Here is a 24927-nt window from a genome sequence, read left to right on the forward strand (position 1 = left end):
TCTGCGTGCGGGGAGAATTGAATTCCAAGGTGGCATCTCTCCCCTGCTGTCAGGCACATCATGCCCTCCCATTAGAGCTCTCCCACCTCATTCCCCCCACATTCTCCTAAAAGGGGTTGGGCAGGCAGAAGGATCTTGGCCTCCAGTTTGGTGTAGTGGTTAAGAGAGCCAGTTTAGTGTAGTGGTTAAGTGCATGGACTCTTATCTGGGAGAACCAGGTTTGATTCCCCACTTCTCCACTTGCACCTGCTGGAATGGCCTTGGGTCAGCCATAGCTCTCTTATCTGGGAGAACCAGGTTTGATTCCCCACTTCTCCACTTGCACCTGCTGGAATGGCCTTGGGTCAGCCATAGCTCTCTTATCTGGGAGAACCAGGTTTGATTCCCCACTTCTCCACTTGCACCTGCTGGAATGGCCTTGGGTCAGCCATAGCTCTCTTATCGGGGAGAACCGGGTTTAATTCCCCACTTCTCCACTTGCACCTGCTGGAATGGCCTTGGGTCAACCATAGCTCTCTTATCTGGGAAAACCGGGTTTGATTCCCCACTCCTCCACTTGCACCTGGTGGAAAGGCCTTGGGTCAACCATAGCTCTCTTATCTGGGAAAACCGGGTTTGATTCCCCACTCCTCCACTTGCACCTGCTGGAATGGCCTTGGGTCAGCCATAGCTTTCTTATCTGGGAGAACCAGGTTTGATTCCCCACTTCTCCACTTGCACCTGCTGGAATGGCCTTGGGTCAGCCATAGCTCTCTTATCTGGGAGAACCAGGTTTGATTCCCCACTTCTCCACTTGCACCTGCTGGAATGGCCTTGGGTCAGCCATAGCTCTCTTATCTGGGAGAACCAGGTTTGATTCCCCACTTCTCCACTTGCACCTGCTGGAATGGCCTTGGGTCAGCCATAGCTCTCTTATCGGGGAGAACCGGGTTTAATTCCCCACTTCTCCACTTGCACCTGCTGGAATGGCCTTGGGTCAACCATAGCTCTCTTATCTGGGAAAACCGGGTTTGATTCCCCACTCCTCCACTTGCACCTGCTGGAATGGCCTTGGGTCAGCCATAGCTCTCACAGAGGTTGTCCTTGAAAGGGCAACGGCTGTGAGAGCCCTCTCAGCCCCACCCACTTCACAGGGTGTTTGTTGTGGGGGGAGAAGACATAGGAGATTGTAAGCCGCTCTGAGTCTCTGATTCAGGGAGAAGGGCGGGGTATAAATCTACATTTCTTCTTCTTCTTCCCCCAGAGGGGAGGAGGGAGGGGCTTCAGGCAGGGAAAGGGCCTCCTCTCTCCCAGGAAGGGGTGGGCAGAGTTTGCGAGGAATGATTTCCAGGAGTGGAGGGGAATGGATGAATAAGGAAGGTGAGACAGCCCCCCACCCGTGTAAAATGGCCACTTGTGCGGAGAAATGTGGGGTCAAGCTCTGCTGAGCCTTGGTGGATCAAATCCAGGATCTTGATTTGTGCCCTGAATCCAATCTGGAGAGAATTTCATTCCATGAATTGGCGCAGAAAATGCGCGGGGAGCAAACTGGTTTCCCACCCTCTTTCTTTCTCTCCCTCTCAGGCAGGAGTGGAAGGACCCTTTGGACATCTCCTCCACCGTCTCTGAAGAGAAAAGAACCAGCATGCAGCCAGCTCAGGTATTGGGGGGGGGGAGGGGGGGTCCACTGTGTGGGTGGTGGTTTCTTCTCTGCTGTGGTGCTCAGAGGATTGGGCTCCTTCCCTTTAATTCCAGTGTTCCCCACTGGGAAGACAGAAGAATGCTCACCCTCTGCCTAGGATGGTTTCCACAGAGAAGCAGGACAACTAGAACATTACTTCTGATTCGCCACACCTCCAAATGTCTTTTAACAACATAGAATTTCCATACTGGATTTCCTCCCAGAAAACAATCTGGTCCTTTATCACCTGGACAGCTCTGGCCTCTTTCCCTCAACGTTTCAAGCCCAGGGTGACTTCGGACAGCCCCTCTGGTTCCAAAATGCCCCCAAAGAGGGCTGGGGGGGAGGGGGAGATGTCTCCACGGGCTCTTCTTGCCACCTCTTTGCGCTGCTCTTTCCAGTGGTGTAAAGAAACGCTTCCTTCTGCTTCTTCTTGCAGGCGGGGGTGTCCTTTGAGGAGGTGGCCGTGCGTTTCACCCCGGGGGAGTGGGCCCTGCTGCGCCCAGCCCAGAGAGATCTCTACAAGGAAGTCATGCTGGAGAACTTTGGGAACGTGGCCTCTCTGGGTGAGGATCCTTTCTTCCTTCCTGCTGTGGAAGAAAGTCAGCCCTTCAGGAGGAAGGAGGTGGTCAAAGGGGACCCAATAGATGTTGTTTACCTTGACTTCCAGAAAGCTTTTGATAAAGTTCCTCATCAAAGGCTTCTTAGTAAGCTCGAGAGTCATGGAATAAAAGGACAGGTCCTCTTGTGGATCATAAACTGGCTAATTAATAGGAAGCAGAGAGTGAGTATAAATGGGCAGTCTTCACAAAGGAGGACGGTAAGCAGTGGAGTGCCGCAGGGCTCAGTACTGGTGCCGTGCTCTTTAGCTTGTTCATTAATGATCAGGAGTTGGGAGTAAGCAGTGAAGTGGCCAAGTTTGCAAATAACACTAAATTTTTCAGGGTGGTGAGAACCAGAGAGGATTGTGAGGCACTCCAAAGGGATCTGTTGAGGCTGGGTGAGTGGGCGTCAACGTGGCAGATGAGGTTCAATGTGGCCAAGCGCAAAGTAATGCACATTGGGGCCAAGAATCCCAGCTACAAATACAAGTTGGTGGAGTGTGAATTAGCAGAGACTGATCCACAGAGAGATCTTGGGGTCGTGGTAGAGAACTCACTGAAAATCTCAAGACAGTGTGAGGTTGCAATATAAAAGACCAACGCCTTGCTGGGAATTATTAGGAAGGGAATTGAAAACAAATCAGCCAGGATCATAATGCCCCTGTATAAATCAATGGTGCGGTCTCATTTGGAATACTGTGTGTAATTCTGATCACCGCACCTCAAAAAAGATATGGCATTGGAAAAAGTGCAGAAAAGGGCAACTAGAATGATTAAAGATTTGGAACACTTTCCCTATGAAGAAAGGTTGAAACGCTTGGGGCTCTTTAGCTTGGAGAAACATCGACTGCGGGGTGACGTCACAGAGGTTTATAAGATTATGCATGGAATGGAGAAGGTAGAGAAAGAAGTACTTTTCTCCGTTTCTCACAATACAAGAACTCGTGGGCATTCAATGAAATTGCTGAGCAGTCAGGTTAAAATGGATAAAAGGAAGTACTTCTTCACCCAAAGGGTGATTAACATGTGGAATTCACTGCCACAGGAGGTGGCGGCGGCTACAAGCATAGCCAGCTTCAAGAGGGGATTGGATAAAAATATGGAGCAGAGGTTCATCAGTGGCTATTAGCCACAGTATTGTGAGGAAATGACCCCTCTTTTCCCTATGTTATAGTCACAAACATGGTTGCCAGGGCGCCTGGAGAAGTGGGCTTGCACCCGTCTGGCCAGAGAGTGCGAGTAAAGCCATCCAGGAACTAAATGGGACTCATGTGTACAAGCAGCCTAAGTGTATAAGTGTTCTAAACAGGCACAGAGTGCTTGCCAACACGCACGGACGTTTCCCCGCTACTGCGTGAAGTCCGCCATGGTGGGGAAGAAGCTGCACCGCCATGGAGCTGTCCAGGCGACCGGTGTTGAAGCGCTACGCATGGAAGCCACTGTGTTTCGCTAACACCACTCGTAGCCATCTTCCTGCCTGGTTGGACTTCATTTCTTCTCAATGGGAATCTCACGTACACACCCTGAGTCAGTCCTAGCCCGCAAGCAACCCATCCATTTTATGAATGGATTAATAGCTCGACTGTTGATCCTAATTGCTCAGTAATATCTTGGACAGTAGCTCTGCCTAGGAAATGAGTAGAAAAGAGGAAGGATCTCTCCTGTCACATCCAAGCCTTTTGTCTACACCGGGGATACCTAGGTCCATATCTGATTCCCTATTGTCACATTCCCAGATAATCCCATCTCATCCCAAGCACCCAGCCATTTCCATACTGATATCACTGGAGCCGCCCAGGCCCTGTCGCAACCTGGAAGTTTCCAGGATGCCCAGGACGAAGGTGAAGTTCATTGGCCAAAGCATACACCCAATCAGGTGTCACCAAAGACTCACCATTGGTCCAGCTGATGTCCAGCCTCCGTGGTCATCAACAGAACCTCCCATCTCCCCTCCCAGTCACCTCCCATCCCCTCGGGACTGAGGTGACTCTTTATAACCTGTGGACTAGCTACCCACAGGTGTGCTTTCTATTCAGCAACCCCCATTTCCCGCTGTGTAGATACATCCCCGATTCCTGATCAGTTTCGGGTCCTCCCCCATTCCCTCATTCGTCGCCATCGGAGTCTTCCTTGGAGTCTGCGAGAGGTAGTATCACCCTGTCTGTTTATCCTTATATGTACCCCTATCGATCTATCTATATTTCTTTAGACCTGTGTGAATGTGTGATTGTTTTGTATTTTTATCTTGTGTGAAAGAACTATTATTCCAAATAAATTACAATTGATTTTATTAAATTAGAGTCCTTTTATTGAGCATTTACTATCTGGATGGTTGAGCCTGGTATACATTTGGTAAAAAGATTCCTATTTAAGCCAGGTGTCCATCAAACTAATTCCCCAACCTCGTTTTGAGGGCATTTTGGCTTACAGTATATATGTGTGTGTATGTGTGTGTATATGTACGTTTGTGTGAGTATATATACATACACACACACACATATTGGCCACTGTGTGATACAGAGTGTTGGGCTGGATGGGCCACTGGCCTGATCCAACATGGCTTCTCTTATGTTCTTATGTGACTCAGAGTGTTGCATAGAGAGTTGTCGCAGGGTGTCTGTGTGTGAGTGTGGAATTTAAACACCTTTTCATACAGCTCAGAATCTGTGGCATTCATTGTCCATTAATTGTGATTCCTCTCAAAGGGGATTAGACAAGTTCATGGAAGGCAGTTCTTCACAGTAATTAAAATATTCCGGTCTCACCCTCCTCCTCCTTCTGGGGCACCAGAGCTCTGAAAAACACTTTGGGGGGGCCAATAAGGATGGGAGGATTTGGCTTCTGTACCTGTGCTTATGGGGCATCTCGTGGGCCGCTGTGGGAAACAGGATGCTGGAGGAGGAATAGCAAGGTGTGAACTGGCACCTCTCAGGAGCTGTTCTCTCAAGAGCGGTTTCTGTCACAGCTCTCTCAGCCCCTCCTACCTCACAGGGTGCCTGTTGTGGGGAGAGGAAGGGAAAGAGATTGTAAGCCGCTCTGAGACCCTGAGTGAAGGGCGGGGTAGAAATCCTGTCTCCTCTTCTTCTACCCATGAGTCTCTAGATGCGCTCAAGTCACGTGTGGGCCAATGGAACAGTGATGTGTCACACCACGTCATTTCCACCCCCTCTGAAATACATAGAATCCTAGAGTTGGAAGGGACCTCCAGGGTCATCTAGTCCAACCCCCTGCACAATGCAAGCAACTCACAAATACTTCCCCCTAAATTCACAGGATCTTCATCGCTGTCAGATGGCCCTCTAGCCTCTCTTTTAAAACCTCCAAGGAAGGAGAGCCCACCACCTCTCAAGAAAACCTGTTCCACTGAGGAATCGCTCTAACAATCAGGAAGTTCTTAGAATCATAGAATCCTAGAGTTGGAAGGGACCTCCAGGATCATCTAGTTCAACCCCCTGTACAATGCAGGAAACTCACAAACACCTCCCCCTAAATTCACAGGATCTTCATTGCTGTCAGATGGCCCTCTAGCCTCTGTTTAAAAACCTCCAAGGAAGGAGAGCCCACCACCTCCCAAGGAAGCCTGTTCCACTAAGGAATTGCTCTAATGGTCAGGAAGTTCTTCCTAATGTTGATGCGTAAACTCTTTTGAATTAATTTCAACCCATTGGTTCTGGTCCTACCTTCCGGGGCCACAGAAAACAATTCCACACCATCCTCTATAGGACAGCCCTTCAAGTCCATGAAGATGGTGATCATATCACCTCTCAGCCGTTTACCAACTTGTCAACAAGGATAGTATGTGGAACTTTATCAAAAGCCTTAGTGAAATCAAGATGAATGATGTCTACAGCATTCCCCTGATCTAGCAAGGTAGTCACTTTCTCAAAAAAAGAGATCAGGTTAGTCTGACATGACTTGTTCTTGAGAAAACCCTGCTGCCTCTTAGTAATCACATCCATTCTTTCTACAAACAAGCCCATGGAATAGCAAGTCCCAGAAAACACTCCTCATTCCTCCTTTGTCTCGCAGGCAGTGAAGAGATGCTGTTGAATCGTTGTCTTTTCAGAAGTGTGGAAACGGCTGCTGCGTCTACAGTCCAGGTGAGGGATCTGAGCAGGGGACAGTCTGGACCCCTCCTCCTTTCTCAGTGCGGCTTTTGCTCTTGCAGTTTCTGTAAGGTTTCCAGGCAAGAGAGGGTCTGCATGCCATTCCCCCAAGCCTTACATCCTGTACCCTTCCAGGCTACTCCCTTCCAGTGCGTAATCTCTGCCTGGCATGACCTCTGAAGAGGAGGGGATCTGCTTTTTCTTCCAGGGTCCTTTTTCCTTTGAGGAGGTGTCCATCTCTTTCACGGAGGCAGAGTGGGCCCTGGTGGATCCGGGACAAAGAGCTCTGTACATGGAAGTCATGCTGGAGAACTATGGGAACGTGGCCTCTCTGGGTAAGCACGTTTTCTAGGTGCCAAAGGTGTGAATTCCGCCATTGTGATGAGGCATGAATCAAAACACTGAACAACAATATGCCGTTTTGACTCCCTGTCGCGTTCCTTGCCCAGAGGCAACAGTGGCCGGTGGTATAGTTGTCACCCAAGCTAGAGAAGGGGTCCTGGACTGAGGTAAAGGTGGGATGAGAGGCCCTCAGAAAGACTCCAGAAGGGTCCAGATCCTCATTTCTTTGTTGCCAGCTTTTACAACACTCCCTTCCCATGGATGGGATAGCAAACGACAGGCTCTGGCTGTTATTGGGAAATGATCGATCCTCCCATACACTAGTTGGGATCCTGTACTTTGATTTTGACCTTTTATTCTTTTACTTGGAATAAGGCCCGTTGTTGGGAGAAATACGAAGGATGCAAAAAGTTCGCTGCATGTGCTGTGGCCTTGGGGGGGTCTGGGATGGGTGGGAAAGATAGAGGGAAGCCAGGTTTGTTGAGAAGACAGCTTTTTGGAAGGGAAGTGGGGAAATGTGGGGTAAGTTATTCTTTTATTCTTGCTTGGGTTCTGTCCTTCCCCTATAAGAATGGTCATTGTCCGTCTCTGCAGGAAAAAATTGTTACCAGGTCAGCAGGCTTCTACTTGGAGTACTGCCTCGCTTAAGTTTACTACTGGATGGGATCTGGCTAGAACCAAGTTTTGGGAGAAAGAGAAGAAGACACAAGCAGGCCCTAATGTATTTTATTGAACCTTCAGCAAAATAACATATGAACGTATGAAGCTGCCTTTTACTGAATCAGACCCTGGGTCCATCAAAGTCAGTATTGTCTACTCAGACTGGCAGCGGCTCTCCAGGGTCTCAAGCTGAGGTTTTTCACATCTACTTGCCTGGAGCCTTTTGAGTTGGAGATGCCGGGGATTGAACCTGGGACCTTCTGCTTACCAAGCAGATGCTCTACCACTGAGCCACCGTTGCAAAATAAAAACTTCCTTGTGGGAATACCACGAGCACACCGGTAGTCAGACCCTTGACGCCATTACACTTTGTCCATCACTGGGTTGTCAGCCAGGCCAGAGCCCCGGACATACAAGAGGGATGTGACACGAATCTCTAGACACTGAATCAGAGACACAGCATAGAATTTAAGGAATGTAAGCTGGGGGTGGGGGGATCAGCAGCCAGGCACTGCCTGTGTGGGAAAGACAGGAATAGCCATGTCTTAATGGAAGAAGAAGATGATATTGGATTTATATCCTGCCCTCCACTCCAAAGAGTCTCACAGCGGATCACAATCTCCTTTCCCATCCTCCCCACAAGAGATACCCTGTGAGGTGAGTGGGGCTGAGAGGGCTCTCACAGCAGCTGCCCTTTCAAGGACAGAGGCTCAGAGCGGCCTACAATCTCCTTTCCCTTCCTCCCCCACAACAGACACCCTGTGAGGTGGGTGGGGCTGAGAGGGCTCTCACAGCAGCTGCCCTTTCAAGGACAGAGGCTCAGAGCGGCCTACAATCTCCTTTCCCTTCCTCCCCCACAATAGACACCCTGTGAGGTAGGTGGGGCTGAGAGGGCTCTCACAGCAGCTGCCCTTTCAAGGACAGAGTCTCAGAGCGGCCTACAATCTCCTTTCCCTTCCTCCCCCACAACAGACACCCTGTGAGGTGGGTGGGGCTGAGAGGGCTCTCACAGCAGCTGCCCTTTCAAGGACAGAGGCTCAGAGCGGCCTACAATCTCCTTTCCCTTCCTCCCCCACAACAGACACCCTGTGAGGTGGGTGGGGCTGAGAGGTTTCTCACAGCAGCTGCCCTTTCAAGGACAGAGTCTCAGAGCGGCCTACAATCTCCTTTCCCTTCCTCCCCCACAACAGACACCCTGTGAGGTGGGTGGGGCTGAGAGGGCTCTCAAAGCAGCTGCCCTTTCAAGGACAGAGGCTCAGAGCGGCCTACAATCTCCTTTCCCTTCCTCCCCCACAACAGACACCCTGTGAGGTGGGTGGGGCTGAGAGGGCTCTCACAGCAGCTGCCCTTTCAAGGACAGAGGCTCAGAGCGGCCTACAATCTCCTTTCCCTTCCTCCCCCACAACAGACACCCTGTGAGGTGGGTGGGGCTGAGAGGGCTCTCACAGCAGCTGCCCGTTCAAGGACAGAGTCTCAAAGCAGCCTACAATCTCCTTTCCCTTCCTCCCCCACAACAGACACCCTGTGAGGTGGGTGGGGCTGGAGAGGCCTCTCACACCAGCTGGCATTTAAAGGACAACCTCTGCCAGAGCTATGGCCGACCCAAGGGCATTCCAGCAGGTGCAAGTGGAGGAGCGTGGAATCAAACCCGGTTCACCTAGATAAGAGAGCTCTGTCTGACTCATGCCGATCCCAGCAGGTGCAAATGGAGTAGTGGGGAATCAAACCCCGTTCTCCCAGATAAGAGAGCTATGGCTGAGCCAAGGCCATTCCAGCAGCTGCAAGTGGAGGAGTGGGGAATCAAACCCTGTTCTCCCACATAAGAGAGCTAAAGCTCACCCAAGGCCATTCCAGCAGCTGCAAGCGGAGGAGTGTGGAATCAGACCTGGTTCTCCCAGATAAGAGAGCTACGGCTGACCCGAGGCCATTCCAGCAGCTGCAAGTGGAGGAGTAAGGAATCAAACCCGGTTCTCCCAGATAAGAGAGCTATGGCTGACCCAAGGCCATTCCAGCAGCTGCAAGTGGAGGAGTAGGGAATCAAACCCGGTTCTCCCAGATAAGAGTCCGCACACTTCACCACTACACCCGCCCTCTTCAAGCGGACTCAGGGCAGCTGACAACATTTATATTCACAAGCTAAAACCAATAAAGCATAATTACAATTCAAAATTTTAAAAACCATTTCGTGGTGGTGTATCTCTACAATATAAGCGAGTTCTTCTTTTCTAACGGTGATCACCGAGTACTCTATATGATGTCGGGTGGCAGTTCTCTCCCGGTTAGATATCAAAGGCCTGTGGGAACAATTCGGTCTTACAGGCCCTGCAGAAAGTGGAGAGATCCCGCAGGGCCCTTATGGCCTCTGGGAGTGCATTCCACAATTCTGGTGCTGCCACCGAGAAGGCCCTAGATCGCGTCAAATGCAATCTAGCCTCCTTTGGTCCAGGGATGGACAATAGATTTTTTTGTCCCTGATTTTTTGTCCCTCAGGAGGATCTCATAAGAGTATTCCCTTCCCAAGTGAGCTGGTAGAAAGTCCGTATCCTTCATGGTTATTTCAAGACAACAAGCAAGGAATGCCCATGGGACTTTTCTGCTTCATTTTTAAGCAACTCTTAGTTTGGTAGAATAATATACCCCACTGGACAAGGTGGGAGGCAGGCCTTCTGGGGCCTGGAATTTGGAAAGTCAGCGGCTCCTTCAGGTAAAGAGCTCAGCTGTGGCTCTTGAAAGGTATCCTTAAATCCGGAATGTTCTGGAGAAAGGTGGGGGGTTGGTTAAGGTTAGTCAAGCGTGACGAGGCCAAGGGTCTGTCACACAGATGGCCCTTACCTGCCCTCCCAGGTACTAATGCTTCCATTTTTTTTCCAGCAAAGGATGATCAGACGAATGAGGAGGGTGAGGAACTACAGCTGCGTTTGCCAGATGAAGTTATTAATAAAGACTCGAAAGGAAATGTAAGGAATCAAGGCAGACCCAAGAGAACGAAGGACAGCCATTTTGTTGAGAAGAGAAATGGAAGAAGGCGTAATGTACTTTTCGCCAAGCGCAATAGAATGGAGATAAGTCAATCCATTAAGTATGGAAAGGACATCAGATATAGATCACAGCTTCTAGTGAACCAAAGAATAGAAAAACGAGATAAATCTTTTGAAAGCTTGGAGTGTGGAAAGAAATTCAATCAGAATGGCAAGCTTCAGCAGTGTCAAAGAACTCACAAAGAGGATAAACTGTTTGAATGCACAGTAGGTGGAAAGAAATTCAGTCAGAGTGACAAACTTCAAAGGCATCAGAGGACCCACACAGGAGAGAAATCTTTTGAATGCTCACAATGTGGAAAGAGATTCAGTTGCAGTGGCAATCTTCAAAGGCATCAGAGGACCCACACAGGAGAGAAATCTTTTGCATGCTCAGAGTGTGGAAAGAGATTTACTAACAGTGGCACTCTTCAAAAGCATCAGAGAACCCACACAGGGGAGAAACCTTTTGAATACTCAGAGTGTGGAAAGAAATTTACTAACAGTGGAACTCTTCAAAAGCATCAGAGAACCCACACAGGGGAGAAACCTTTTGAATGCTCACAGTGTGGAAAGAGATTCAATCACAGTTGCACTCTTCAACAGCATCAGAGAACCCACACAGGAGAGAAACCTTTTGAATGCTCAGAGTGTGGAAAGAGATTCAATCACAGTGGCAAACTTAAAAAGCATCAGAGAACCCACACAGGGGAGAAACCTTTTGAATGCTCACAATGTGGAAAGAGATTCAGTTGCAGTGGCACTCTTCAAAGGCATCAGAGAACCCACACAGGAGAGAAACCTTTTGAATGCTCAGAGTGTGGAAAGAGATTCAATCACAGTTGCACTCTTCAAACACATCAGAGGACCCACACAGGAGAGAAACCTTTTGCATGCTCAGCGTGTGGGAAGAGATTCAGTCAGAGTAGCCATCTTCAAATGCATCAGAGAACCCACACAGGAGAGAAACCTTTTGAATGCTCAGAATGTGGAAAGAGATTCAGTCAGAGTGGCCATCTTCAAAAGCATCAGGGAACCCACACAGGAGTTAAACCTTTTGAATGCTCAGAATGTGGAAAGAGATTCAGTCAGAGTGGCCATCTTCAAAAGCATCAGAGAACCCACACAGGAGTTAAACCTTTTGAATGCTCAGAATGTGGAAAGAGATTCAGTCAGAGTGGCCATCTTCAAAAGCATCAGAGAACCCACACAGGAGAGAAACCTTTTGAATGCTCAGAATGTGGAAAGAGATTCAGTCACAGTGGCACTCTTCAACAGCATCAGAGAACCCACACAGGAGAGAAACCTTTTGAATGCTCAGTATGTGGAAAGAGATTCAGTCAGAGTGGCAGCCTTCAACAGCATCAGAGAACCCACACAGGAGAGAAACCTTTTGAATGCTCAGAATGTGGAAAGAGATTCAATCACAGTGGCAGCCTTCAACAGCATCAGAGAACCCACAAAGGAGAGAAACCTTTTGAATGCTTAGAATGTGGAAAGAGATTCCGTCACAGTTGCACTCTTCAAAGGCATCAGAGAACGCACACAGGAGAGAAACCTTTTGAATGCTCAGTATGTGGAAAGAGATTCAGTCAGAGTGGCAACCTTCAACTGCATCAGAGAACCCACACAGGGAAGAAACCTTTTGAGTCTTTAGAGTGTGCAAAGGGATGAAGTTGGAGTAGCACTTTTTGAGAACACCTGGAACTGACACGAGGAGAGACCATGTAGCCCCTTAGGCTGGGAAAAGAGCACTTCACTTATTTCACAAGTAAAAAAACAGCCACAGACTATGAAAACCATCAAAGCCGTATAAACTCTTTTGTAAAGCTTTAATCTACGTGGACATCTTACCCTTACCAAGAAGAAATGTTGCAAATACTCAGCCTACAGAAGGAACCTTAGACGTGTCTGAAGCCCTCAGATAGATCCCAGGAAGAATAAATCAGTGCTCTGTCAGCTGAAGTAGATCTAAGATCAGCTCACATCTCCTTTAGCTTGGTGGATTCCACACAAGGGAGTGTTAGACATCTGAAAGGCCTGAATTGTTTTGACTTCATTGTGAGGCCTCATTCTAGGCCTTTTCTACCCGAAGAGAAAGAAAAACCTGTCTCAGTGCTGAGACAAGAACACAGAGGAAAGCAGTGTTGTGTCATGGTGACCCTCCACGTTGGCAGAATTAACAGCTGGATGCAGCTGGGACAGATGTTGCCTGGTTCAGTTCTCATCCCTGGAGTAAGGGACTTTCTCTAGGATCCAAGACCTCTTGGCGAGACCTTGAAATATGAACTTTGTGGTTAGTAATTAACGATCACAGCTTTGTCTGTGGTAATCACTGCCAGATATGTACAAAACAAGCATCGTTGCCAGAATCTTTTGGTGAGATTAATTGAGAAGAGAAGACTGAATTTGGGGAATATAAAAATGTACTTAAAAGATTTTTATATACCCCTGGCAGGTGGTGCTCATATAAGATGATTGTGGAAGGGAAATCAGAGCTACCTGAAGAGCCTTATTGGATAATAGGCAATTGACTATTTCTGGCTTATTTTAGAAATGAACTTTGAAAGGGAGTCTTTGTTAACTTGAAAATCTACCCAAGTGGACATCTGTTCTATAGAAGCTTATGTGCAGGACTACAGAAGCACAATTAGATTTCAGTGAACTCACATTGCTGCTAGAAAGGAGGCATGTCATGTGGTATTCATAGTGAAATATTTTATCAGTAATAGTATCTAGGCTGAAGAATATAATTCCATTTTATACTGATGCTTCTAGTATACGCTTGCAGTTTAGTAACATTTTGAACTGTGCTTACCGTTCAGTGAAGTCTATGCTGCTAGAAGAGAGACAGATCTCTAGTGTGCTTAGGGGATAGAAAACCATTGCTAGATACCACCCCATCTTTTATGGCATGCATAGTACAGGCTGGGCCATGGTAGATAGCTAGGGAGTGGGGCAGAAGAAGAAGAACTGCAGATTTATACCCTGCCCTTCTCTCTGAATCAGAGACTCAGAGTGGCTCACAATCTCCTTTCCCTTCCTCCCCCACAACAGACACCCTGTGAGGTGGGTGGGGCTGAGAGGGCTCTCACAGCAGCTGCCCTTTTAAGACAACTCCTGCAATAGCTATGGCTGACCCAAGGCCATTCCAGCAGCTGCAATTGGAGGTTCTCCCAGATTAGAGTCCATGCACTTAATCACTACATCAAACTGGCTCTGTAGAAGCTAATGTGGACTCAGAATGGATGCCTGGATCTAAAATGGATGTCAGGAGACGGTGTTGAGAGAAGTCAAGTTTTGGAAAAGATTCCTGGAATAAGTCAAGAGAATGGCAGACAAGGAGTCCTTGGCAAAGAAGTATTAACAGGGCACATGTGTGGAGGTCTCACACAAATTCCAATTATTGATGAACTTTTTTTCCAAAGAAAAGGTTGGTAGGAATTCAAGAGGGCTGGGAAGATTCCGGTTGGACAGAAAAGGAGGGCAGACACACCAAAAAGTGTCTAAAAGTAGAGGGAAAACCCAGTAGAAGCCAAGATGAGATGATTTGGAGTTGGGAGTGGGCAGTGAAGTGGCCAAGTTTGCGGATGACACTAAATGTTCAGGGTGGTGAGAACCAGAGAGGATTGTGAGGCACTCCAAAGGGATCTGACGAGGCTGGGTGAGTGGGTGTCAAGGTGGCAAATGATGTTCAATGTGGCCAAGTGCAAAGTAATGCACATTGGGGCCAAGAATCCCAGCTACAAATACATGTTGATGGTGTGTGAACTGGCAGAGACTGACCAAGAGAGAGATCTTGGGGTCATGGTAGATAACTCACTGAAAACGTCAAGACAGTGTGTGATTGCAATAAAAAAGGCCACTATGGAAACGTAATTTTTATTATTATTATTATTATTATTATTATTATTATTATTATTATTATTATTATTATTATTATTATTAGGGGAGTCAAGGTATAATCAGCCGACGGAAGGTGGAATGTTGTTTTCCTCCAGTCCTTAAATTTTAAGGTCTCCAAGGGCTGAGCTATATATGTTATATTATTTGTAGCATAACTTAGCTGTAACTTGATTTGAAATCTATAACGTAAAGCTAATATAATGAGCTAAGATGAACTTGTGAATTTTATAAATTTCATTATTTAATCTTTGAGAGAAGAATGAAGGATGAAGATGAAGAAAATATGAAGATACAATGTTTAAGTGATATTAAGTTTGGACAGTGTAAAAGATTTTGTTGGGAGTTGTTAATTTTTAAATTCTTCCTTTAAGAAAGGAAGACAGTGCAAAAAAAAGAATTACAAATTACACAAAATTATTATTGGGGGAGTCTCCAACCAATGCCTTTCAGTACAAGGAAAGTCACATGTATAAACCTGACCTTCTGTGTCAGGTCATTTTAATGTGCAAAAAACCAAACACAAAGCTGGCTTTTTTGTGTGTGTGTGGGCGGGGGTGTTAATGAGTAAGAAAGGGCTCAGGAGATCTTGCCTGCACTGGAATCAGCCGCAGCCCCATCTAAAAACCCAGATGTGGGCCCAGTTTGGGGCTATTTAACCACACTAATATTCACATTCAATAATCTAGAAATGTTTTACGGTCCATTTTGCACAGATGATGTGCAGTGTTCTTTCTTTGTTTGAAGGACTTCCTGAAGTCCAATAATTCCCAAACTGATGTGGCTGCAACCGGCCGTTGCTTCCATCCAGTTTCGGAATCAGTCCTTCCTCAGGCAGCTCCCCATGGGATAAAGTAATCCAGTTGGCACTGCTCTGTATCACCAGTGGATCTAGCAGGGCTCCACACTTCCGTTGTCCTGGGCTTCTCTTGAAAGGGCCAGTCACACACGTTTGGGAATTATTGGACTTCAGGAAGTCCTACAAAGAAAGAATGCTGCACATCGTTTTTGTAAAATGGACTGTAAGATATTTCTAGGTTAATATGTGACTTGCTGTGGTTAAGCATTGTTTTTTCAATATTTGTATTAGTAAAAGCTCTCGTGGGGTGTTCAGTAGCTATATGGCTAGCTCATCAGACAAAATGGGAATGGCAAGCAGCAGTTATTAATATAAGTGGGCAGTGAGTTGGTACGTAGAATCATGGGGATGTTTTTAGCAGATTAAAAGAATCACAAATAGGGATCTGTGTTTGTTAGCGTTAGGACAAAGCAGGGCTGAAACAACACTGGAGGGTGATAAAAAGCAGACTGCTGTTGTAGATGCGAAGTGCCATAAATCTAGGTAACATTCTGGTTTTGTTAGTTTAAACAGAGGGCATGGTTTCTCACGAGGTTATAACATTCATTATAGTTGGCCATTAGAAAAAAAAGGAAGACATTAAAATACAGTGGAGGATGGGTTGGTATATGCAATAAGGAAAGGAAAGGTCCCCTGTGCAAGCACCAGTCGTTTCCGACTCTGGGGTGACGCTGCTTTCACAACGTTTTCACAGCAGACTTTTTACGGGGTTTGCCATTGCCTTCCCCAGCCCTCTACACTTTGCCCCCAGCAAGCTGGGTACTCATTTTACCGACCTCGGAAGGATGGAAGGCGGAGTCAACCTTGGGCCAGCTACCTGAATCCAGCTTCCTCCGGAATCGAACTCGGGTCGTGAGCAGAGAGTTCAGACCACAGTGCAGTATTGCTGCTTTACCACTCCGCGCCACGGGGCCGCTTATGCAATAAGACAAGCAGCCAATATCCCCCATTTGAGTATGTCAATACAACCCCCCCCAAAAAAAACCCCCCAGATATTCTGATACACTGTTCTAAAAGAGAAATAATATAAGTTAGCCATTAGAGAAATGGACATTAGAAAAAAGAACAAGAGGTGTCAGTCATCAGAGACTGTTAAATAAACAAAATATTGCAATAATAGTGCTAATCTTTTAAGCAACAATTATTTTAAAGTTTTTTTTAACCTCTTTAATTGTGTTTGCCTGCATTCTTTATAAAGTTCATCTCTCCGCTACCTGGCATTACGTCCTGTGACACAAAGGGCCCGGCCCAGCTAGGTATCGTTTGTGTCAGATCCAGCCCTCATAACAAATGTGTTCAACACCCCTTGTGTAGCACACGCAGCATGCCAATAGCAAATCCAGCGGTTCCTTTTTTAAAAAAATAAAAAAGTGAAAACAGGTTTACTTCAATAAACGGATTAACGTTCAGGATCGTTGTCAGAATAATAATCAACATCACGTTCCAACAAAGCTAGTCGCCAGTAAACATCCAAAGGAACCACAAGCACAAACGGTGCATCACCAAATTAAAAAAGAAATGAATGTCAGACCAGTATATTATTTGCAGCTGAACCAAAATTCCCACAAGAAAAATAATCCAAAAAAGGGGACCACTTAGCTAAAATAGTTGACCTTCGATGTGAAGTATCTCTCCCTTCTAAATTATATGTGATTTTGTCCAAAACAAGAGGAAGAGGTGGTGGTAGGGTGGGTGGTGTTAGGATTATGAAGACCCCAAGGGTGGGGGAGAGTGAATGCCTGGACCTGGCTGGCAAGACAGCAAGGGAGGGCACTCACCCAGAGCCTCGTTCTAGAGTCTGTTGCATTTTCTTTCACAACGGGTCTTATTCCTAGACAGGGTTTTTTTTTAAGAAAAAGAGGTGCCAGAGCTTATTAGCACAACTCGTTTGCATAACTCACTTGCATATACCACACACCCCGGACATCACCAGAAGGTATACTAAATGATATCAACTCAGCATCTACCTTTAAATGCTCTTGGATTATAACTGTAATTCAACAGAGTAATTTTAATTTAAACAAGAGGCTAGACGGCCATCTGACAGCAATGCAGATCCGGTGAATTTAGGGGGAAGAGTTTCCTGCCTTGTGTAGGGGGTTGGACTAGATGACCCCGGAGGTCCCTTCCAACTCTATGATTCTATGGTGGTAACTGTAATTATAAAACCTTACTTCATTGTACTTTAAAAATTATTTTTTCCTATGTAGCCGCAGTAACATGATGAAGATTTCCATCTGTCCGCTTTATACGTATGGGTTATTCTCCCTTTTTTTTTCGGGGGGGGGGGGATAGTAGAAAGTTTGTCACATCTTGGGTTCAGGAAAATTCTCACGGGGGTTTGAACAATGATGCTCAGAAGCAAGGTTTTGGGGGTTGAGGTGTTTTTTTTTTTAGGGAGGGGGGGAGTAAGAAAGAAAGAGCACAGTAAAAATTTAGAGGTCCAGAGCTCTGCTCCTGGGAGCTGGTGCCCCAAATGAGTCCTCTTCCTAGGAATAATATGAAAAACAAAGCATCCATATCTTCTCCAGGGAAGCTGATTTCTGTAGTCTGTCCACCCCCACTGCCACCCACCCCCAGGCTGGCATCCCTATTAAAACATCAAAACCAGTTTACAGACATGCCACTACACACACACACCATGATATTCAGTGTGATTTCTAAAAATCCTCATCCCTTTCAAACAGGCCTGGCTCTGCCAAGGAATGCCAACATCGGTTTCATTTCTCTGCCCTGCTGGCATTTTGTCTCCTGGCTGCCTTGAAGGGCTGGAATCCTCTCTAAGCAGGGGTTGTTGTTTGGGGGGGGGGGGCTTTTTGTGGCTGGATCCCCCAGTGTCCCCTGGACCAGCACCTCTTTTGGGGGGGAGAAGGGCTCCCAATTCCTGGTGAGAGAACTGGCAGAAACCAGGGCAACATTGCATATAGGAGTCCCACCACGTGTCCTATTTTCCATTAAAGAATGAGCACTCTCTCTCTCTCTCTCTGTGTCTCCCTGGAAGAGTTAAAGAGAGAGAGGAGGGGAGGACTAGCAGTCCTAGAGAGGCACATGGAGGGGCTGTAAACAGGGGGGGCGGAGCCATTTCTTCCTCCTTCACCCCTTGCAAGAAAGCACCTGTGCATCTTGGAGACTGGGAGTTAATCTGGTGAGCTCGAAGAGGGGGGGCGGGATATGGGGTGGGGGGCTGCAATGCAAGACCCAAAGCAAAGAGCAAGGCGGGGGGGGGGGAGATGTAGTGGGGGAGTGAAAGAGACCACCATCCGCTCCCACCCAGTTTTCTTCTTGCCTGCCTTTGTTCTCCTCCCCTCTCCCAACCTCTGTCCCTACCCTACTTCGAGCCGCATGTCCCCTCCCTGCCCCGTTTTAAAAGTTTTATTAGTTTTCTGAAAGTTAGGGGTAAGAGGGAATAGGAAATTATAGTTACAGCTATATCTTCATCTGCATGTAATATACTTTCTTAGACTACAGGTCTGCATCTGATATACTTTCTTAAAATACATATACTGCCACATATTATTATCTCTACACTTTAAATCTTCAGCATTTTAATGCATTTTTGTTGTAAGTCCTCTTGTTGAAGTACCTTTCCAGGCTGACGTTTCCAACAAAGGCAGTCTTATAATAACAAAAAATACAGGAGAAAGGAGATATAAGTTCACACCAAAGAGTCTTAAGAGTCGTGAGCATCTAGCCGAGCCAGGAAGGAGGTTTTTGTAGCGGACTTGAGCGCAGAATCCGAATCCAGTGCCTTTGGAGATTGGAGGAAGTCTAAATGGCTTCCCGAGGAACATTTAGGAAGGAATGGGGGTGGGCAGAGAGCGAGATTTGGGGAGGGAGAAGGAGGGAGCAGATTAAAGGAAGGGGAAGGAGAGTGGGCTTAGGGGGCAGGGGTGAAGGAAAGGGCGGGGGAGCTGTGAAGGGGGTGTTAAGGGGGGCTCAGGGACTCAGTCTGAAGAGTGCAAAGAGGAATTTTTTTTACAGAGAATATTTCTCCTCCCCACAGCTGACCTGCTCTGGGTTGGATGCTTTAGGGCAGTGTTTCCCATTTGCAGGGTCATGACCACAGAAGCCTCAATAGTGGGTCACAAGAAAAGCCAAAGCTATCCCCGCCCCCAGCAAAGTATGAGTTCTGCTCTGCTTCCTTCCTTCCCCCATCTCTGTGTTGTGCAGAGAAAAGCTAGCCTTGAAGACTGACACAGGCTGCAAAGCCTGAGCTCCATTTTCTTTCCTTCCTTCCCCCATGTCTATGACACAATTCCTGTCTCCTGGCTCCACCCCTGAATTTTAGTGGGCCATGAAGGAGATGTGTAAAAATAATTGGGCCATGGGGGAAAAAGTTATAGGTCTTCTTTTCTTTCCCCACTCCAAGGTAGGTGGGAGCAAAAAACAGAGGGGTCTAATGGCTTCCTCCCGTTTAAACCAATTGGCATGGAGTTTCCGCCTTTCGGGTGTTTTGTTTAAATGGGAGTACATGGGGGGGGGAGCAAAATGGAGGGTTTTAATGGCTTCTTCCCATTTAAACCGTACGGTGTGGCAGGAAGGAAGCCATTTCAGCACTCTGGTTTCTCTCCCCACTCTGAGGTAGGGGGAGCAAAACACAAGACCTCGTCTTATTTAAACCAACCAGGACAGAGGGCCTGCCTCTCAGCTGTTTGGATGAAATGGGAAGAAGTCATTTCAGTGCTCCATTTAAATCCACACCCACTCCAAAGGGGGGGGGGGAGGTATTTAATATCTTCCTCCCATTTAAACTATCCAGTTTCGCCGGTCCCATAGGGTATAAGGTTGCCAAGTCCAATTCAAGAAATATCTAGGGACTTTGTGGGGTTTAGCCAGGAGACTTTGGGGGTGGAGCCAGGAGACATTAGGGGTGGAGCCAAGATCAAGGCTGTGACCAGCATAATTGAACTCCAAAGGGAGTTTTGGCCATCACATTTAAAGGGATGGCACACCTTTTCAATGCCTTCCTTCCGTAGGAAATAATGACGGATAGGGGCAGCTTCTTTTTGGGCTCACAGAATTGGACCCCCTGGGTTTCCAACTTCCTGATTTAAGATTGTATCATGATGCAGTTTGTTTGACATGGATTAAAGATTGGATAATGCTGTTAGACAAAAAACCTTTATGGTTAGAAGCCCATGGAAATAAATTCGGCTGGCACGCGTATATGTATTATGGGAAGAATAAAATGGACGGTTTTTTCTCTCACCATTATGTTAGAAATACTTTACTAAGTACTTGGACAAAATATAAGAAATACGGCGACGAGAGAAAACTGCTGTGGATAGTGCCAGCAGAAGTAATAAAAATAACAGCTGAATCCGTTGTAGAAAGAGAAATGTCATATAATCAACTGCTCAAGATTCAAGGAGACAAAATTGAATTAAAATCCTCGGAAGAGCTAAATAATAAGTATGATTGGTTTCAAATGCAACAAATTAAAAGCTTGATGGAAAATGATATTAAATCGGAGGGAATTAGACGAGAACAAACAGAACTGGAAAGGGTCCTGCTTGGTGATAATGAAAAACTGATATCAAAAGTATATAAGTTATTATTGAAATGGTCTACAGAAGAAGAAGTAGTAAAGTCTCAAATGGGCAATCAATGTGAATAGAGAAATACAAATGGATGCATGGGAACACCTTTGGAAGAACTCAATGAAGATATCAACCTGTCAGAATATAAAAGAGAACTGTTTTAAGATGATGTATAGGTGGTATATGACTCCGAAAAAACTGGCTAGGATGAGTAAGAAAATGTCGGGTAAATGTTGGAAATGTAAAAAACATGAAGGTTCTTTCGTCCATATGTGGTGTACTTGTGAAAAAGCGAAAGAATACTGGAAGATGATACAACAAGAAATCTCCCAAATTCTGGGCTATGACTTCAAGAAAACTGCAGAGACGTTTCTGCTTGGATTACAATTAGAAAAATTTCCAAAGGAAGACAGGACTCTAATTTGGTACTTGCTGTCAGCTGCTAGGACACTATATGCGTAGCTTTGGAAGCAAGAAAAAATACCGGAGAAATGGGACTGGACCATGAACGTTTTATCGTGGTGTGAAATGGACAAACTAACTAGAACACTAAGAGACTATGGTTTAGAGATATTTAAAAGGGAGTGGAGGAAATTTAAAGGATATATGGAGAAAGAGTGGAAAGTAAAAAGACATTGGACAATTTTTTAGTAGTAAGAACATATATATTGAATTTTGATCAGTTAGTAGTACCTTTAGTATTGAATTTGAATTTATAACCTCGGGGAAGTCAACATTGGAGGGAGGGGGGATTGAAATGTCATATGGGTTAATACTGAAATAATTAAGAAATAATTAAGTTTTGTAACCATATGCTATCAATAAATTGTTAAAGCTAGAATTTGACCCCCTGGTCCAGTCCAGTCTTTTTGAAACTTGGGGGGTATTTTGGGGAGAGACACTAGATGCTATATTGAAAATTTGGTGCCTCTACCCCAAAAAACAGGGGGCCCCCCCCAGAGCCCCAGATACCCGCAGATCAATTCTCCATGATTTTCTATGGGAATAAATCTCCATAGGAAATAATAGAGTTCCCAGCAGACATTTCCCTCCCCTCCCCCTGCTTTCTAAGGACCCTGAAGCGGGGGGGAGGGGTCTGCAAACCCGGAGATCCCCTGTCCCCACCTGGGGATTGGCAACCCTAATAGGGTATAATGGAGTTGAATAAATTTGGCAATCTCAATTATTTTCTGAATCCCAATATTGGGATTTGGGAATATTGAGAAATACCAGTGTTTTTCAGGTCCATTATATCCAAATCCCAAAATATCAATTTTGTGTGCGCATACTCCAGTTTGAGGGCGGTGGGGGGTGGGGCAGGGCTGGAAGGTCTTCTCATGAGGAAGCCTAATGCTTTATTAAATGCTTAGGAAGCTGTTCTGGGTGCAAAGCATTTTCATGTGTGCATCTTGGAAGAGGATTCTCAGTTACAAAGTGCAACCTCCCTCAGTCTGATCCTGTTTTGGGGCAGTGATGCTCCCTCCTGGGGGGGGGGGGATTGCAGGGGACTACATTTCCCAGCAGGCCGTGCAAGTCCCAGGGAGGTCAGCCCCGCCTCCTCCAGGGGTCGGGGGGAGGGAAAGGGGGGTCCTGCAGCGCCTCCCTCTCCCCGGCTGCGGGGGGCAGGATCCGGCCTTTGCACCTGTGCAGCAGCAGGACAGGTGAGCAGAGCGGAGGATTCGGGCAAGACGGGGGGGGGGGGGAAGGGGAGGGGGGCTTCCCCGGGCTCAGCTTGTTCCGCACACGTGCAGGGGCGGCCCCTCTGGTCCGGGCGGGGTTCCCTTGTTGCCCCCACCCCTTAGCTGGCTGCTTTCGCTGGGATGGGAAGGGGGGGGCTCTTGCTTTTTTTTGCAGGCTGCCCCGGGCGACCCCCCCCCTGAGATTGCCTTTCCCTCCCCTCCCCCCCGCTGCATTTCTGCACCCAGAATCCAAGTCCACTTTCTGCAAACGGGGCGGGGGGGGGGGATCTGCAGAGCTGGCAGCCGGGAGAGGGAGGGGGGGGTCCTGGTTCCCCAGTGCCCCCTCCCCAGTTCCTTCCCTGCCTCTTCTGCTGTCAGCCCCCCCCCCACACACACACACCGCAGGACTGGACCGGGTGAGCTTCAAATGCTTTGGGGGGGGGGTCTCTGGGGCAGCAGGGGGGGAAGGGGAGGGAGGGCGTGGAAGGCTGCAAAAGGAGATCAGAAGGGGGGCAGCTTGGCTATGAACTGGGGAGGGGAAGGCTGGAGTCGTCCTGGTGCAGTGCTCCTTCCGGCCCGTTGGAGAGGCCTTTGGGCCCCGAAGGGTCAATCATAAGAACATAAGAGAAGCCCTGTTGGGTCAGGCCAGTGGCCCCTCCAGTCCAACACTCTGTATCACACAGTGCCCAAAAATTTATATATATATGTATACACACACACACATACACACACTGTGGCTAATAGCCACTGATGGACCTCTGCTCCATATTTTTATCTAACCTCTTGAAGCTGGCTATGCTTGTAGCCGCCTTCTCCTGTGGCAGTGAATTCCATGTGTTAATCACTCTTTGAGTGAAGAAGGAATTCCTTTTATCTGTTCTAACCCGACTGCTCATGCCCACGAGTTCTTGTATTGTGAGAAAGGGAGAAAAGGACTTCTTTCTCTACTTTCTCCATCCCATACATAATCTTGTAAACCTCTATCATGTCACTCCGCAGTTGACGTTTCTCCAAGCTAAAGAGCCCCAAACGTTTTAACCTTTCTTCATAGGGAAAGTGTACCAAACCTGTAATCATTCTAGTTGCCCTTTTCTGCACTTTTTCAGTGCTATAATATCCTTTTTGAGGTGCGGTGACCAGAATTGCACACAGTATTCCAAATGAGACCGCACCATCGATTTATACAGGGGCATTATGATACTGGCTGATTTGTTAATTTATACAGGGGCATTATGATACTGGCTAATATTCACATGCAATAATCAAGAAATATTTTACAGTCCATTTTACGAAGACGACGTGCAATGTTATTTCTTTGTTTGAAGGACTTCCTGAAGTCCCATAATTCCCAGACAGGTGTAACTCCAATTCCTAAACAGGTATGGCTGCAACCAGCCGTTGCTTCCATCCACTTTTGGAATCAGTCCTTCCTCGGTGTCCAAGTAGGATCAGCAAGAAACGGTGGCAACGCAGTAAAAATATGCAAACAGAAAGCAACTCCGGAGAAGCTTTCCAATCTCCACTGGGTGTACAACTCCGAACCCTCCTTGCTGTGCAGAGTCTAACCTCAGATATCGGCGACAAAGGAAAGAATCGCCTTCACGCGATCGCCAAGCTTTTCATCACGTTTCACTGCTTCCAGCTTTTCCGTAAGCTGATTGAATAACCTTCTAATAGCAGTCGGACTATCTCTCATACGTGCCCATTTCCAAGAAGGATTTGGAGTCGTACACCCATTGGAGGTTGGAAAACAGCCCTTCTGTAAGGGTGAATTGGGGTCCCCCCATGGGAGCTGGGACAGAATTCTCACCTAACACTTCAGGCCTTTTGAAGAGAATTGGGAAAAGTCCAGAAAAGTGCGACTAGAATGATTAAAGGTTTGGAACACTTTCCCTATGAAGAAAGGTTAAAACGCTTGGGGCTCTTTAGCTTGGAAAAACGTCAGCTGCAGGGTGACATGATAGAGGTTTACAAGATAATGCATGGGAAGGCGAAAGTAGAGAAAGAAGCACTTTTCTCCCTTTCTCACAATAGAAGAACTCGTGAAATTGCTGAGCAGTCAGGTTAGAACAGATAAAAGGAAGTACTTCTTCACCTAAAGGGTGATTAACACATGGAATTCACTGCCACAGGAGGTGACAGCTGCTACAAGCATAGCCAGCTTCAAGAGGGGATTGGATAAAAATATGGAGCAGAGGTCCATCAGTGGCTATTAGCCACATTGTGTGTGTCTGTGTGTATAGGCCACTGTGTGATACAGAGTGTTGGACTGGATGGGCCATTGGCCTGATCCAACATGGCTTCTCTTATGTTCTTATGTTTAGAAGCCTGTGATGGTAAAGGGGTCACCAGTCCCTCTTGTCCTTTGAGGGCTCTGGTTTTCTTTAGGGACTAGGCCCCAGGACAGGGTGTCTGTTGTGGGGGGAAAAGACATGGGAGATTGTGAGAATCTGAGTCTCTGATTCAGAGAGAAGGGCGGGGTATAAATCTGCAATTCTTCTTCTCCTTCTCCTTTCCACTTGTGACATGTTTGCTATCTGTGTCTCTCCTTCCCCCCAG

General features: G+C 46.9%; 1 protein-coding gene across 1 annotated transcript; it reads left to right on the plus strand.

Annotated features, from left to right (window-relative positions):
• The first annotated feature begins 6297 nt into the window (after positions 1–6297).
• On the plus strand, positions 6298–12082 carry LOC132572116 (zinc finger protein 883-like). Its single transcript, XM_060238918.1, is given in 3 exon segments — positions 6298–6362; positions 6577–6703; positions 10242–12082. Coding segments are annotated over 3 exon segments (2028 nt in total). The 5' UTR covers positions 6298–6302.
• Positions 12083–24927: the final 12845 nt, after the last annotated feature.

This window comes from Heteronotia binoei, chromosome 5, assembly GCF_032191835.1.
Source record: "Heteronotia binoei isolate CCM8104 ecotype False Entrance Well chromosome 5, APGP_CSIRO_Hbin_v1, whole genome shotgun sequence".
Taxonomy (NCBI): domain Eukaryota; kingdom Metazoa; phylum Chordata; class Lepidosauria; order Squamata; family Gekkonidae; genus Heteronotia; species Heteronotia binoei.